Raw genomic sequence first — 17,757 nt, 5'->3', positions numbered from 1 at the left:
ATCAGGAGGGGTTGCTTGTATCCTCGAAATGTGCTCATGATAGACCCGCTAAACATATATGTGAGGGCTTAAGATCTGATGACACTTCCTGTGATGTCACGCGCCGCAATGTCACACGCCACAATGTCACACGCCGTGATGCCATACGCCGTGATGCCATTTGCATTCTGATTAACTAGGTCTGTCACCCCACTTCTTTTTAGGTCGAGCCTGCGTGGGCTGCGCATGTGCAGTCTTGCTGGTGAGATTTTAGGTTTTAAAGGTAGCTTCAGTAGCCGGCTTTAAGCCCCGCCCCTCTTTCCCATTGGCCGAGTCACCGTTTATGCTAAGCGATGGCCAGCCATTGGGAAAGAGGTTTGTGTGATGTACACTTTTCTCTTTCACAGACGGCCCAAATGGACGGGCTCGCCTGATTTACGTTTGTTGCAAAAGGTTTCTTATCTTTATGGGGCCAAACACATGGCCCCATAAGGATAAGAAACATTTTACTTCAGAAGAGAAGTCTACGTCACAAACAGCTTGCTGATTTCGATTACTGGCACTTTTATATATTGTGTTACTCAGTACGGCCTTCAGAAGCAGTCCACATAGCATGTTATTGCGCTTTGTAATCCACTACTTTAAATAAAATAACAAAAAGATGTAATAAGTTCATACATTTTTGTGAACGGAACTTATGTCCCGTAAGAACTTGGACAGATTCCTAACTCAATAAATTGCTGCAAAAGGGGCTAAGCCTTAGTGATGGGGTGAAAGAATAACAAAAATCATCTAATCATCGAAGAAGGCCAGAGTTTTCTAGTGTTTTAAACCGTAGGCAACAAATATACTCTTGTTAGCAAACCTATTTGAAAGCAAATACGAGCCTCAAATTTAGCGCATCGATTGAATTTAAAAACAAAGCGCAGAATTTTAATTGGAGATCTTTTCATACGTAACAGGAAGCACAACTTTAGTGCAAACCGTTTTACAGGAGAAAAAGATATTGTTAGTGGGAAGTAGAATATGGCTAATGGCTCTAGTACATAAACCACGAAGGAAGCAGTTGGAGCGCCCAGGAGCCAAAGCTGTGGGATATCATCCGGCTCCAGGGACCACTAGCGATGACCTGCTGTAGTGCAGTCAGTGATAGCGTTCGGCTCCAGGGACCTCTAGTGACGACCTGCTGTACGGCAGTCATTGATGGTGTATAATTCTGTGGACCTCTAGTGATGGCGGGTGACACTGCAATTTATTGCAATCAGTGCTAGCGTCTGGCTCCAGGGACTAGAGGTGGGCGAGCCGGCAAATTAATAGCTAGAGCGGAGCTAAGGGGTTGGTTTATGTTTAAACACAACAGTTTGGCTCTAAGAGCGGTACATGAGATCAGCCACGAAAATGTTTAGCATGTAAACCATTGCAACAAAATTCATGTAAACGTAGTCTTAAGAGGCCATGGACCGTGTCACTTTAGTACATTAGATAATATAGTACGTGGTGTGGCAATTATTAGAAGTGAGTTTCAAAAGATTAATTTAGAAATAGGACCTCTAATAGCAGCCTGTGGTACTGCAGTAACTAATAATCAATGCTACTAATAATGCCTGTCACTAGAAACCATGTTGCACTGATTACAAATCTTTTATTCCCTCTGTCTGTTTTTGCCTTTTCTCATTTATAGCCCCTGGGTGTGCGCTCTATATTTGGGTGCTGTCCGCATGTGTTCTGTACTGTCAGGTGTTATGAAAGGTGGAAGGCGCTATTTAATAACCTTTAATCTTCACTCGCAGCGCATTGACGTAACCCTGGTAAATTACATAACTTTTATAACAGTGATGAATTTCCAAGTTTCCTCAATTTCTTTTTTGTGGTGTCTTGTTATATTCGGAGCTTTTGACTGCAACTTGACACTTGGGTACATTGCTTGAGCATAGAGGCAAGCGTGCAGACGGATGCTGGGCCATGCTGACACTATGCAGTGCTGGCGTCCGGCTCTACTGATCTCTTGCAACTCGCGCCCCCTGACGCACAAGTGCTGCACTTCCAACGTGGGTTTCTTGCTTGACGCACAAACGGGAACTTTGTGGAAGATCGATAGAATCCCCTTCTTAAGCCCTCACAACTCTGAAAAGAAAGAATAGCACTGAAGTCAAAGCACTAACCGGGCTGTACGGTGGCAGGTCAGAGCATGTCTTTGCCTTCAAAAACTCAGCAGTCCTGAGATACGTCGCTGTCTCTGTAAAGAATGAACCCACTTTGGTATTGTTAGAAATGGGATTTCTGGTTGGCTGAGGCTTGCGCCAAAGCCAGGCAGAAACCACCATTCTAAGTCAGGGCAAGGAAGTCACCCGCCAAGACCACCCCTGCTCACCCTCTTGGTAGCTTGGCACAAGCAGTCAGGCTTATCTCAAAGGCGATGTGTAAAGCATTTGCGCACGCACCCACCAGCAACAACATTCAAGGCCCCCCACAAAAGGAACTCCACTCAAGGTATATGTAAAAATAGACTTTGTATTGCAAAACACATTAGATAGAAACACACACCTTACAATGTGCCAATAGGAACGGGCAGAATTTACAGTGGATTATGTACAGGACAGGGCCACACGGACCACTGTCAGGAATATGCACTTGTGGATTTTAGAATAATAATCACAGTAGGACAAAAATGAAACCGAGCACACAACCAGTAACTACTGGTAACCGGTAAGTACCACCTACGCAACCCTAACCACCTTAGGAGAATATTACGCAGGGAACCTGGACTTCGCTAGCAACACCTGTACTAGGAAGAACAACCACCTAAGTATCACCATACATCTAGGGGTATAAGCATGAACATATTACACAGGATGCTTCACAACATTCAGAGGTGTAGGTAAGGAAAACACATGATGCATAAACATACATTCAGCGGTGTAAGAACAAGGCACATGACGCATCAAAAATACATTCAGAGGTGCAGCAAAAGAACAATTGCGCGGAACTCACATTAGCCACAACCTTTGACGGTTCCTAGGCCAACTGGCCTCTCTGGGGCTAGGATGCCCTGTGTCCCTATGTCGGGGGGCCTAAACAGAGCAGCTGCCCACTAAGTGCTGGGCAGCTGTGTAAGACCATGCTGGGGCCAATGCTGGAGCCTTGCAGGCTCTGCCCAACTGTGACTGTCCCCTGAGCCTCTCTGGCTCAACCAACAAGCTGATTGCCCCCTAGAGCCTCCGTGGCTCTGAGCAACTCTGTGGGGCAAGGTGGGAGCGGCCCACTGCCTTCCGGGCCCGCTCTACCACTGAAAACAAAGGTGCCCCCCCGAGCCTCTATGGGCTCTAAACCAATGGGGCCTTCTTGAGCCTCTCGTGGGCTCCGAGCAAACAAATTGCCCCCTGATAGGTGGAGTCCCCCCCCCCCCTCTGGGGACTCTAGAACAAATGGCGCCTTGAGCCTCTCGTGGGCTCAGAAAACAAATGTGGCACCTCTGGTAGGTGGAGTCCCCCCCTCTGGGGACTCGGGAACAGCGGAGTGCCCTGAAGCCCTCGTGGGCTTAGCAACACTGCGGAAGGAGTGGGGGCTGGCACCGGCAATGTGCCCTGACGCCCCCTTTCTCTCTAGTACAGCCCTGGGCCCCACTCACCGGTACTTGGCGTGGGGTTTCCTCTCCCTTGGCTGCGGGGCTCTCTTCACAGCCCGGGGGCCTCGCGGCTCTTGCGGCTGGACTTCTCTCTCTCCCCGGGGCTCTCCCTTCAATCGGGAGCACGGGCAGGACACAGCAGGCTGCTTCCGGCTTCCTGCTTCTTCTGTGGGCAGCGCGGGGCTCTCCTTCCCACAACTGAGCCCCGCCTGCACCTTCAGCCGCCTCTGCTATGCTCGTGCTGCCCTGCGAGGGCGGGACTTCTGGTCCTGGCCCCAGAACTTCCGGGTCGCCTCGGGCAGCGCGGCGGCCCGTCCAGGCACTGCAGGCAGCTGGGGGATAAATCAACCGAGGGGTAGGCTAATGGAGGGCAGGCCTATCTCACCACACGCACTCAGAGTGCACACGCACTTTCCACTGGGACACAGTGAAAGTGCGCAGAAACCAAGAATCGCCATCCCTAGGTCACATGTAAAAAGCAAAAAGTTCAGGGGTGAACCTGCCAGAATGGCCAAGTCCAACACTACCGCCTTCCAGCCAAAACGCAGGGTAGACCAATCACCACTGTGATGGACTTCCCTGCTTTGGGCGATAGAACACGGATTCAGGCCCGCACTGCAGGGACACCCTCCGGTTCTACGCCACATTGATCCATAAGACAAGCACATACTTAAAATAAAAACCGGCCCAACTAGGCTACCCCACTGGTACTCCTTAGTTGTCCACGGCTAGGACCAGGCCCTAGGCCACCCAGATACCACTGGTCCCTGCCAATCCACAGAGTGGGGGATTGTAACCCCTGGCATACAATAGCCATTCTCCACCCTTCTTCTCAGTGTAGTTCCAAACTACCACTGATCCTTCAACCTAGGGTCCGCACCCTCAGGCTGACCAGAGGTCACAGGCAAGAATGCCCCACCCTACCTCTACTTCTGCAGCACCCTCCAGAACACAACTCTCCCACCTGGGATCCAAATTCACCGGATGCACAGGGGCCAGACTCTCTCTGACCCCCTTCCAGAATCCTGCACCCTCCCAACTGGAGCAGTACTGCCAGACACCAGAACTACTGAAACCCTGTTCACCGATGTTCCACGTTCTTCAAACACTCTGGGAGATCCTCCTCAAATGACCTATTGGTACAGCCTAGGTCCCCGACCTGACGTTCCCTTCAGAAACATTCCAGGCCCTGAGACTGGGTTTCGGGCACCCTGGAGACATGCAGTCCCACCCACTCCTTCTCCTCTGAGACAGAACGTGAGCCCCTACACCGAGACCTAGCTGGGCTACACTGAACCTCTTCCACCACACTGGGCTGGAATATACCTCAGCCACTCCTTTTGGAATCACTCCATCCCCTATGTCTCCTCCCAGAACCTTACCAACTCCAAAATTCTGTCTCTAAACAGACCACAGAAATCAAAAGTAGGCTCCACTTCTGCAAACGTTCTTGGGAAATGTTTAACACACGGAACTTGGGTATCTGAGCAAAACAAGAGTACACAAGTATTCAACAAGCTCCCCATCCAGAGAACTCACACCATTTATCCACACACGCGCCCCCCCCCCCCAGACTGGTAAGGCAGTTTCTACCACCCCTGCCCGCGACGACCCGGAAGTTCTGGGGTCAGGACCGGAAGTCCCGCCCTTGCAGGGCAGCCCGAGCAGAGCAGAGGCGGCTGAAGGTGCAGGCAGGGCTTCGTTGTGGGAAGGAGAGCCCCGCACTGCCCACAGAAGAAGCAGGAAGCCTGAAGCAGCCTGCTGTGTCCTGCCTGGGGCTCCCGAGTGAAGGGAGAGCCCCGGGGAGAGAAAGAAGTCCGGCCGCAAGAGCCACGAGGCACCCGGGCTGTGAAGAGAGCCCCACAGCCAAGGGAGAGTAAGCCCCCGTGCCAAGTACTGGTGAGTGGGGCCCAGGGCTGTACTAGAGAGATGGGGGGTGTCGGGGCACATTGCTGGTGCCCGCCCCCCTCCTTCCGCAGTGTTGCTAAGCCCACAAGGGCTTCAGGGCACTCCGCTGTTCTCGAGTCCCCAGAGGGGGGGGACTCCACCTACCAGAGGTGCCACATTTGTTTTCCGAGCCCCCGAGAGGCTCAAAGCGCCATTTGTTCTTAGACCCCCGAGAGGCTCAAAGCGACACATCTGTTTTCCGTGCCCACGATGCGCCATTTGTTCTTGAGTCCCCAGAGGGTGGGACTCCACCTATCAGGGGGCAATTTGTTTGCTCGGAGCCCACGAGAGGCTCAAGAAGGCCCCATTGGTTTAGAGCCCATAGAGGCTCAGGGGGGCACCTTTGTTTTCAGTGGTAGAGCGGGCCCGGAAGGCAGCGGGCCGCTCCCACCTTGCCCCACGGTGTTGCTCAGAGCCACGGAGGCTCTAGGGGGCAATCAGCTTGTTGGTTGAGCCAGAGAGGCTCAGGGGACAGTCAGTTGGGCAGAGCCTGCAAGGCATTGTCTTACACAGCTGCCCAGCACTTAGTGGGCAGCTGCTCCGTTTAGGCCCCTGACATTGGGACACAGGGCATCCTAGCCCCAGAGAGGCCAGTTGGCCTAGGGACTGTCACAGGTTGTGGCTAATGTGAGTTCCGCGCAATCGTTCTTTTGCTGCACCTCAGAATGTATTTTTGATGCGTCATGTGCCTTGTTCTTACACCGCTGAATGTATGTTTATGCATCATGTGTTTTTCCTTCCCTGTACCTCTGAATGTGTTTTGATGCGTCATTTGCCTTGTTCTTACACCGCTGAATGTATGTTTATGCATCATGTGTTTTCCTTCCCTACACCTCTGAATGTTGTGAAGCATCATGTGTAATATGTTCATGCTTATACCCCTAGATGTATGGTGATACTTAGGTGGTTGTCTTCCTAGTACAGGTGTTGCTAGCGAAGTCCAGGTTCCCTGCGTAATATTCTCCTAAGGTGGTTAGGGTTGCGTAGGTGGTACTTACCTGTTACCAGTAGTTACTGGTTGTGTGCTCTGTTTAATTTTTGTCCTACAGTGATAATTATTCTAACATCTACAAGTGCATATTCCTGACAGTGGTCCCTGTGGCCCTGTCCTGTACACAATCCCCTGTAAATTCTGCCTGTGCCTGTTGGCACATTGTAAGGTGTGTGTTTCTATCTAATGTGTTTTGCAATACAAAGTCTATTTTTACATATACCTTGTGTGGAGTTCCTTTTGTGGGGGGCCTTGGATGTTGTTGCTGGTGGGTGTGTGCGCAAATGCTTCACACAACGCCTCTGAAATAAGCCTGACTGCTCGTGCCAAGCTACCAAGAGGGTGAGCAGGGGTTGCCTTGGTGGGTGACTTCCTTGCCCTGACTTAGAATGGTGGTTTCTGTCTGGCTTTGGCGCAAGCCTCAGCAAACCAGAAATCCCATTTCTAACATTGGTGGCAGCGGTGGGATAAATCAACGGAGGGGGTAGGCTCCCTTGAGTGAAATAATAAACGGGGCCATACAAGGGGTAGGCTCCCTCTTTAATTTAAATATAAAGCGGGCTGGCCACCCGCTAGCTAAATTATGCCACGAGCGGCACAAATGCGAGGTCGGCACTCGCTAGGGGGCACAAAGGGGGATCCCCACGCCGGGGAATCCCTCGAGGACGGGATCACAGCGCCGGGCTGCAAATGAGACCAGCAGCGCTCCTGGGCAGGGAAATCCAGTGCTGCCCTGGTGCTTTAGGAACACATACCCCAGTCCAGGGCAAAGCACAGCAGAGAAAATTCCTCCAGGAGGTGGGGGGGCAAGACTGGGCCCAGAGCCAGCTCACAGGGTCCTCCTAGGCAGGGAGGCAATCCCCAGTGGCGGTCCTCCTGGCGCCCAGCAGCAGCCCCCCCTCAGCAACAGGATCCAAGAAGAGAACAGTCCACCAGGCCTCCAGGATATCCAGGGGCTGGGCAGGGCCCAGGGAGGCAAGCCTTCCCCTGGGTCCCAGCAGCAGCACGCCACTGGTAGATTCCAGTCAGAAACAAGAACATTTTACACGAGGTCACAGCCTCTTTTTATACAGTGAATCCCTTTGTCTCAGGGTGCAGGGTGGGGAAAACCAGTCGCAGATGGTTTTGGAGCACTTTGTGTTCCTCAGCCACCCTTTCCATTCACTAAGCAGGCTAGGGTCATTAGACGCACCACAGGGGGCGTAGCCAGCATTGTGTGGGGAAAGCCTAGCCCTATTCAGGTCCCAGGTGTACTCCTCCCTCAAATCACTCATGCTAATCTCAACACTCACCACTGGGGCAGACCCATCATGACTCATGGAGCCAGGCTCACCAGCCAGCTCCAGCCAATCACAAGCCGGACACAAATTACACAAACATGCCAACTTCTAGAAGTGGCACTTCCACACTAGGCACAATCACGCTGCACACACCATTGCGCAGCATTCAATCACACGAGTCCGCACACACCAGACTCGAGCCTGCACACCCCACGCATCAGGAACTACCAGGGACACATACATTCTCCATGCATTCCTATGGGAGGGCAGGCCTATCTCACCACACGCACTGAGGTGCGCACGCACTTTTCACTGGGACACAGTGAAAGTGCGCAGAAACCAAGAATCACCATCCCTAGGTCAAATGTAAAAAGCAAAAAGTTCAGGGGTGAACCTGCCAGAAGGGCCAAGTCCAACAGGTATGTTTTGTATACCCTAGATTGGCTCTTGGTTAAGGTGACAATAGCATGTCAAAAGCACTCTGGTACATAAGAGCTTAAGTGGCAGTGACCCACAACCGGGTGTCACCACCTTTACAATAAAATGCACACGCCTGTTTGCCGCAGACTCCTTTTGCTTGTGTGTCATTTCATTTATTATACTTACCCCTTAAGTGCTGCGCAAGTTCACCGGCCGACGGCACCACTACCCTTGCAAGGTCTTTTGCAAATTGAAAGGCAATGGTTTTATTTATTTTTTGCACTTGAAAGCACAGTATTCCACGTGTTGTAATTAAGGACTATGTCATGAACGCACATCAATAGGGTATTTTGCTTTTTTGTTTTAGGTTCTTTTGTGAATTGGTATTGCAGCGCTTTACTTCATCAAGAAAGGACAGCTAGCGGCACATGTTTCCTTGGCAGCTTTCACAAGGGACATCTGTTGGTGGATTGGTGCCATTGCAGCCTCTTTAAACAAACGACAAAATACCGGCTATCAGTTAAAATGTTGTTGACTTTCAGAGAGAAGTAAGCATCAGGCAGCAATTACACAAGCCTATGCCGTTTTCACGGACATATGCAGAGTAAATTAAATTCCATTCCATTAATATACATTGATTAGTTTGAAAGATAAATGGACCATGCTGATGCCCAGTGGCACACTTCCCTCTCGAACTGAAACAAAATGAAAGCATGAGTGCTTGCCATTATCTCCTACCGTCTGAAGTGAGTAACTGTCCTGGTCTCCCTGCACCTATGCCAAGACATTGAATGAGAAGCTTGCACAAGTTTGAGTGCACTGTGAGTAGGGATACTGTATGAGTAATGTGCTTTCAGGAGTGCAGAGTGAGTGAGGACGCTTTAGGAGTGCAGGGTGTGCGTTGTGCCTGTGTGAGTGCAGGGTAAGCGGTGTGCCTGTATGACTGCTGAGTGAGCAATGAGTCCACTGGGCGTGTGTGTACACTGTATGAGTACAGGATGAAGGGTTTGCAAGCGTGAGTGCCGGGTGAGCAGTATGCGTGTGAGTGTGTGTGAGCAAAGCAATGTGCGTCTGTAACTAAAGTGAGGGGTGACTTGTTTGAGTGTAGGGAGAGTAATATCTGTCTGAGAGCTGGTAGAACGGCAAAACTGAGTCTATGTGCTTCCTTAAAAAAATGGTCATACGCTTTATTGAAAGATATACTGAAAATACTTCTTTGGAGGGGAGAACCTGCTTGAGGAAACCTTGGGCTATCACATGACACAGAAACCATTAGACATAATGACCAATGGGAGTGGTTGTTGAAATATTAAAGCATAAGGAAAAATTAAAGCCTCTACTTCTAGATTATAAGGCGCAGAAAGATTTACATATTTAAGACTGTGAATCTCATCCACCACGTTCACTAGGGGGTGAGAATGAAAATGACCAGTAAGAGATGAGGAAGCTTAGATTTGACAACACATAGAAGTACATTTCCCACTGAATGATACAGAATTATATTCTACAAAACTCGTTGAACAGAAAAGTTTGTTACCTGTTAAAAAAACGTAAAGTCTTATGTCTTGGAGAAACTGATACCTATGTTACCATAGGTTTTACTACAAAGTAGGGAAGCAAAATCAGCAACTTTATGGAGCAGTCATACTAGAATTGAGAAAGTATTTAAGACGTTTCTACACAACCCACAATACATCTATGCTTCTGTGGAACCAGACTCCCTTACAGTCACTACTGCAAGAAAGTGTCTGTAAGAGGTAGGCCTGAGAATGAAGAGAGCAGTAGCTATAGTGTATAACCAATTCCAGAGCCCTTTTGAACGTTTGAGTGCATGAACAGTGGGAAAACTGGATAAACTGTTACAGTTGCCGGAGCAGCAGCAGAAGCATTTGCAATGCAATCGGTCTCGCAGTTAAGCGAGTTTAAGCTATTGGCATTGTGAAGAGCAGTGCCTTTCATATAGGTTTTTAAAAAGAAAACAAAAAGAAAAGGCATTGTTATTTGCAAAGTCATTAGCTTAAACTCTCGTAACTGCGAGACCTATTTCATTGCAAATTCTTGTTTAGGACTTGTGCCCTGGTAACACATCAGCCTTGCTCCAGAAGAAAGTGCATAAGTCAACGTGCAACGTGACAATCAGACTGCCGGGAAACGTATCTGCGTAGAGTGCTGAGCAACAGAGGTGCACTCCGGTTAGTCACACGTGGGTCGTGACGCAACAGATCTTGTGAAGATGCTTGTTCCACGCTCGCTCCTAAGCATGCGCACTGATCCGCAAGAGGAGGCTTATTCCAAGATGCTCGCTCCTCTACATGCCCAGCCTCCTCACCCGCGCTTTGAGCTTGGGTTGTTGTTTGACCTACACCCCCAGGGCCTGGGGCCCAGACCTCTGTTAGAAGTACATAAAAAAGTACATGCCAATCTTAATGTCCACGTTCACTTTCCAAAACAGGCGTTGAGACATCCCTCCAGCACTTCCACAACTCCATTAAAGCCACTCTTTATCTTCGGCATACAAAGCTGCGCCAATTCAGCAATGCACAGTAGGTTGTTCCAACTAGTCGCTGATGTGGAAAGGATACAACTCTTCCGAATTGGTTTTAAATAAAAGCAAAATATTTTGTTTATGCAAAGTTACTTCAGATAAAGAGGAACGTCCAATCCACCTCAAGATACATATTCCAACTGCTCCTTTATAGGATGCACATTCTAGACTTAGCATTCCTTGGTTCCCCCTTGCTCAACATAAATTATCTAACTGTTCTAATACACTTTTATCTACATGCCCCAGGCTATACCACAAAGCTCTTGTCTGATACTTGCAAGCATCGTGAAATTGCTCTGTGTTGCACGATTCACGAAGCCTTTTTGTACAAAAGCGTGGTTACTCCCCGAAACTGATGGCCCCCTATACTCTATAGCTCTTCAATCAGCCACCGTTAGTCTTAAATCAACAGCCAAGGTTCAGAACGATGAAACATGGAGGCAGGACCCTTGGACTTCTGAATACAAGACTATGGAATAATATGGTCCCTGTAGCCAACACCAGAGATTCAAGAAACGCCTTAAAACTGAACTCTTAGGTTGGCGCTAGACTGACAACCTGCCATGAAGATTAATGAACAGTAAGGGGGTCAGGCTCTGAATTTCCTGCCCGACTTCCACTAATACTTCTGTATGCCCCATGAAAGCGGACACAAAAACCGGTTATATATAAATGCATGAACAGTACCTTGGAAGTTGCATTGATTCTTGTATTCTCTATTAACAGATTGCTCAGTAGACTGCACGCCAATGCTACAGAAGTGCCAGGATATTTCATTTGATTAAATTGTTGATGCTCTGCCGACAGGGGCCGGTGAGGAGGCAGCTGATGAAGGCCGGGATGCCTTGCAGACATTTTGCTTCAATAAGATAAGGCAGATCCGTCACTCATCGTCATCCAAGAAGCACGACTGCAGGAAAAAGAAAACCACGCAATCAAGAAAGGCAGCCACCGGTGATGTGAACTCGGCAGCCCCCAGCGCACTTGTGAACAGGATGTACCTGAACAACATCATGGCGACGATGAAACAGGTACAGTCAGAAGAGAAGCTGCTACATAGAGATGTATTGAAACAGAAGAAAGGACTGTGGCATTTCATAAACAGAAATACATTGTACGAATTGGGCATACATTTGTAGTGATGAATGTCTAAATCTATGACTTTGAGTCCAGTGTTGTGCTATAGAAATCTTGTCACTGAATCAGCGTGTTTCCTCTCCGTTGTCCTTTGGGGTCTGAAAAGCATTGTAGTCTTCTAAAGGTGTGAGACCTTTTGTCTGAAATATGTACATTCTGAAAGTTTGTTTGAAAGCATTAAGTTAGAAAATAGCAAATTTGAGTGTAAAAACGTCATTAAATATTTCAGAATCTTATTTTAATAAAGAAAATAATATAGTAATTCTGAATTAGATTTGCATATAAAATAATGAAATCAATCTAAATATTTAGCCAACATTGGAACCCTGATTTGGATTTAAAAAGTGTTATATTTCAACATAAATTTACTAAAATCTATTATTTTAATGTTAGAGGGCAAAAGATTTTGACAGCATATTATTTAGTGTTCGCGTGTACATCCAACGTTGTGAGCCTACTTCCATTTGAAAGGAGAAATACTCCAAGGTAAAGTCCCACATATCAGAGGAAACTGCTACTTGATATGGAAAGAAAAAAATTAATTATATTTCTTACTAAGACTTTTTTGAAGAATGGTAGTGCAGAATCGGAGAGCATCTTCATTCACCTCCCCACCACCGCATGTTTACATCCAGAACCCCTGGATGTCGGTAAAGTGCATTGCAAAGGAGCAAGATGAGGATAGGGGACCATATTATGTATGGAGCGGAGGATTTCCTGGTTTTGCGTAGGGGTTGTGGAGAGGAGAAACAGATTTGCCTGGTACCTGCCAGCAAGTGTTGGGTACCTCTATGGTATGACTAGACTGCAAGTCCTGATCATAAGACTTTCCAAAGTTTGTATGGTTGTAGATACTATGATCCTTGCATACGCTGGATTTTTCCAACATGTTGCTGCCCTTTTCTAAAAGCCTAAATTCTCTCGGGCATTCATCAGGGTTAATCTCTGCCTCCCTTGCCCGAACATAAAGTGAGGGTTAAGTGATTTGTTTATAAAAGCAGAGTGGACCTAACTCTCTGAAGGTAAACATCTATATTTGAAACCATTATTCAAGGAGACAAAAAAGGGATATATTGCAATAGCATAGAAAATATCAGGCATATTTCTGGTGTAGATTTTCTGATAATGTTGACCACACTTCCAGCGTGTAGTGCGGTAATGTGGCCAGTAGCGGCTTTCAATTAAAACAAGACTAATATATACATTTATTTCTACAAACATACACCCACAGTGGCACACATGGGGCAAATGCAAACTCACACAAGTGACGAAGACACACATGAAAAAATAGGAAGGAACATGTACTTCTTTAGCGTATGCCTGTGCAACTTTACCTAGTCACTGGGGGTGTTTGCCTCATGGCCTATTGAGGGGGTTGGGGGGGGGGGGGGGCACCTCAAATAGTCACACACTGAAAGAATGTTGCAAAAAAACACAAATAGGTTCAAAAGTAAGTCTGATGTGTCGAGGTACCTGTTCCCACGAGGGAAGTTTTGGCTATGATCTTGCTAAATCCACAAGAAAATACAGCCACAATGTTGTGGGGGGTTTTAAAAACCGACAAAACTTACTTTGTCAAGGAGAAATACCCGCTTAGATCCTGTCCCTCCCCTACCAACAGCGGTCTGTTAGGATAGGAATCGTGCATCATGTCCACTTATTTAAAGAGGTGAGCCTAATCACTGGCAGCTGACTTCATGCGTCTAAGCTGCCAGTAATTTCGGAATGGGAAAACCAGTACCTCCCATTCCCATGGTACCCGAGGTAAGGGCTTTCCATTGAACAGTTCCTTAGACTGCGATGGAACTGCACTGAGATTGTAAAATACAAGGAAATCTTGAGCAACAAACTAAAAGAAAAAAATTGCAAGTAAAAAACCATTACAAAAGCAAGGAAACGAACCAGGAACAATGGCACAAATGACTTACTAAGCTCATACAAAAAGCCATGGCATCCAAGACCTGTCTGTGTGAACACTTCCTCTCCAATTCTAATCTAGTAACGAAGCAGATAAAGAAAAATTGTGGTTTTCTAAATTCAGGGAGCCTAAAAATTGAAAAAACAATGTTTTCATTCAAAAGAAGCCAAAACCTATGGGATGCTCTAGTGCATACACATCCAAAGAGAACCCCTATGGACATGCACAAACACTATGAAGCATTCTCACCCCCATGGGCCACCTAACTTGCGGCGACTGCAGAGTTTGCCAGTTCACAAAAAAGTGCACAACAGTGGATCTTGGAATGATAAACCCTTGGGTACTAAAAATTCTCACAAACTGCAATTCTAGTCACGTCATCTATGTCCTGAAATGCCCGTGCAACCTACTATACGTGGGCATGGCCACAAGGAAAATACAAACAAGGATCACAGAAGCATGATAAGGTGCATGAGAGATAACACAAAGGTCACAAGGACATTTCAGACACAAAAAACACACTGCAGACAATATTAAATGATATGTTATTGAGAAACTAGAACGCAGACATGAGCAGGGCTCTTCTAGAAATATGAATACCACTGAGCATTTTGCTTAAAGACAAGCCCCCAAGGCCTGAATGACAACATCCTGTGGGCCTCTTTAAGCCAGTAATCTCAAACACCTTTCCCTTGACAACAGGTGGTCTATTTGACTACATGTAGGGAAGTGTCCCTTCTCACTACGGCCCTTGTAAGCCCACATTTCTATGTCACCACCACTGTATATAAAACAGGTACAAGATATGCCCATCCTTAGGACCAGTTCAGGCTTTACCACATCTCTCAGAATACATGTCTGTGGATTGGACAAGAGGACATATGAATTACTTCCCTATGTTTAGACTTAATACTTGCTTCACAAATGGTGTCTTGGGGGGCCCGGGATCTATCACAACTATTCCCGGTCCACATTGTGTGTTTGGATTTGTGTACATTTTCATAGGTTTCTTTTCAGAGCTTTTTTTCTTTAAGGCTCCATTGTCATGTCCTTTAGGATAGCCCTGTCGTTTATATTTAATTGTACATACATTATCTCATCCGCATGACTATAACGATTCGAAACAGGTGACCTGATTTCACACCACATCATTGGACACAACAATATACAGATACTTTCCGTTTAGTTCAGGCTGACTTGATAGCCTGAACACACACGTGTAAATTCTACAAACTTGGTCATCCGGGTCGTCGCCGGTTTATCAGGATATGCTTACCTCACTTTCAATGAAGGTAAGGCCGTTCCAATTGCATACAAATCACATTTATACACAAATGCTGAAATGCGATTTGCGGTAACAGAAAAAATACTGACCGCAGTACAGACTGATGTAGTGAAATAAAGAACACTTGCACAGGGAAAACACATTATCGTTGTAACCCCGGTACCATATTTAGAAGCTGTTGGCAAAGCAAGCATTCCAAATGCGAAAGCACTACATCCACAATGGATACAATGGGTTAATTATCTCACTGCAACAGATAGATTACAGATATGATTCTACAGTGAAAATGCAAGCGTTCCTGCAGTATGAACAAGAATGCCCTCTCCCAAATGAAATCTTGCCTGTAGAGAAATATGAATACATCATTTACACTGATGGATCTGCTCATCCTGCTATGGGAAGTAAACCGCAATATAGCGTTGCATGTCCTATAGTGAAGGGTCGCATGCCGGATGGTAAGTTCCATCCCAGTAAAACAGCTACATAATCTCTTGGAGATTGTACAGCGCAAGTGACAGAGCAGAAAGCCCTGATTTTGGCCCTACAGTACACGTATCTGAAATTCCTCACACTGATGGTGTGCGATACGTTTTACTGTGTGCAGTCTTACAATGAATAACTTCATAACTGGGACAATGGGTTTAGAGATTCCAAGGGTTGCACAATTAAACATAAATTGTTATGGGAACAAGTGGCAAAGCTGAAAGCATGCCTGCCACGGGCTCAAGTTATTCACACTTTGAGTCATCCGCCTGTTGGTGTACACGTTGAAGGGAATTCACTGGCTGTTGAAGCTGCCAAGGCGACAATGCTAACTGCTGCCGTTGCTGCAATCACTCGTTCTAGCACGAGGATAGACTGAGACGTACAGATAGCTGTCAACGCCTCTGCCATTCCGGTAGGCTTTTGACTCCAGTATTCCTATAAATTAGATGCGCAAAACACACCGTATGTTGAAATTCCAGGAGTAGGGGGTAGAGTTATACCAAACACAGATCGCAGATTAGGTTTAATTCTAGCGGCACACAAGGGTCTGAGCTCTGCACGTGCAGTAGTCACTGCTAGAGTTTTGTTACAAAAGTGGTGATTCTGGTGGCCAAGTTTGTCTAAAGAAACAAAGGCTTATGTCTTAAAGTGCGACATCTGTCAGCAGATGAAGGGTTTCACCAAAGCACGGCCACCACAACACCCTTACTGATTTCAGACAGACCTCTCGCATGTGTCTATTTGGACCACTGCGGATACTTAAATTCAGACGGGGCTTACAAGTACACATTGGTTGCAGTGGATTCATGCTTTAGATTTCTATGGGTTTGGCCTCCGCGCTCGGACTGTTATAAACTATTTGTGAGTCTTCATTGGGACATACATAATTGGCACATTAAATTCAGACCGTGGCCCTGCGTTTAGCTCTCGGTCTTACAAGGAAGCCATGGAAAGTATGGGCGTGGCCTTGCGGTACTCCTCCCCCTACCATCTCGAGGGTATTTCAGTGGTGGAGTGGAAAAAACGGGTCCTAAAGTAATCCTTAACAGCAGGGGTATTAGGTGCATGCAGTAGTTAGGACAATAACCTATATGGGGTCTAGAAAATAACAATTTTGACAATTTTATCTCTGGCTGTAAAAGATTTACTTAGTGTACTCTTGGTTGCATCTTTGGTTTGCATTTGGGATCTTTTTCCTGTTAATTTGGATTGGCATAGTAACTGTCTTTTTCCTACTACTGAATGGACATTACCACCCACAACGCTCTGCACTACAACCTGTAAACTTGGTCTTTAAACCACATACGTCATCGCAACGTAAACTGAGAGACCTATCCATAGTGAACATTTCAGCAACTCCAGCAATGGATGGTATCGTTTGGGATAGGGTTTCATATGATGTATTTGGTCCCACTGAACATTTGAAAATTCCACACGTGTTAAAAATTTCAATGATTTCATTACCCCGAGTACACTCTCTGATGATTGGGACATTGAGACTGTAAATACTATGCTTTCAGATTTAGATCAATCTGCTGCATTTTCTTACAGGGAATTGTATGACGATACACCTGACTACAATAGCATGTTTTTTTTACCAGCGTTAAGGTTATCACTTTTTGCACAGAGCTAGTGTTCCACGCATTGTAAACACCACCAATGAAAATGTTGCCTGACACCACCTAAAGGGGAGAGGATGTGGTCTCATGGTTAGACTGCCAACTTTGGAGCTGGGATACCAAGGTTTGAGCCTCGGGTCGACTCCACATCCTGTGATTCTGGGCAAATCACTTAATCTCCCAGTACCCACATAAGAATGAATGTGTCCTTGTGTAACGTAACTGGTGCTCACGTAAAGTGATCCAGTACATTCGGCACGAGTTCTCACTGTTTAAATCTGCAAAAAAATAAAAAATAAAATAAAGGTAGTTCTGCCTCATTCGCACAGAAATGTGCATACTTTTCAGGGTTCAACACATCAGCAAAACACACAAGATGATGGACGGAATGTTGCACAATGGCAAAACATTCACCCCCAGTCACAGATCTGGGTTTAATCCATCGTTATTTTGCTCACCAAGCCACCCCAGTTCAGACATGGCCATATGCAAATCACTCTTGACCCTGTGCCTCATGGGAACAGT

The 17,757-nt window shown here is 46.7% G+C and overlaps 1 protein-coding gene across 1 annotated transcript in view; it reads left to right on the top strand.

The window, feature by feature from the left end:
• The window catches only part of C4_1H8orf48 (chromosome 4_1 C8orf48 homolog), a 251,073-nt gene that overhangs the window by 113,745 nt on the left and 119,571 nt on the right, over nucleotides 1–17,757 (top strand). Inside the window, exon 4 of the mRNA XM_086918374.1 lies at nucleotides 11,595–11,818. Coding sequence (XP_086774500.1) covers nucleotides 11,595–11,818 — 224 coding nt within the window. The remainder of the gene's footprint in view (nucleotides 1–11,594; nucleotides 11,819–17,757) is intronic.

The sequence above is a fragment of the Lissotriton vulgaris genome, chromosome 4_1 (genome assembly GCF_964263255.1).
Source record: "Lissotriton vulgaris chromosome 4_1, aLisVul1.2, whole genome shotgun sequence".
In the NCBI taxonomy this organism is placed as follows: domain Eukaryota; kingdom Metazoa; phylum Chordata; class Amphibia; order Caudata; family Salamandridae; genus Lissotriton; species Lissotriton vulgaris.
Note: the sequence above shows the minus strand (reverse complement) of the source record. Positions and strands in the feature narration are given on the sequence as shown.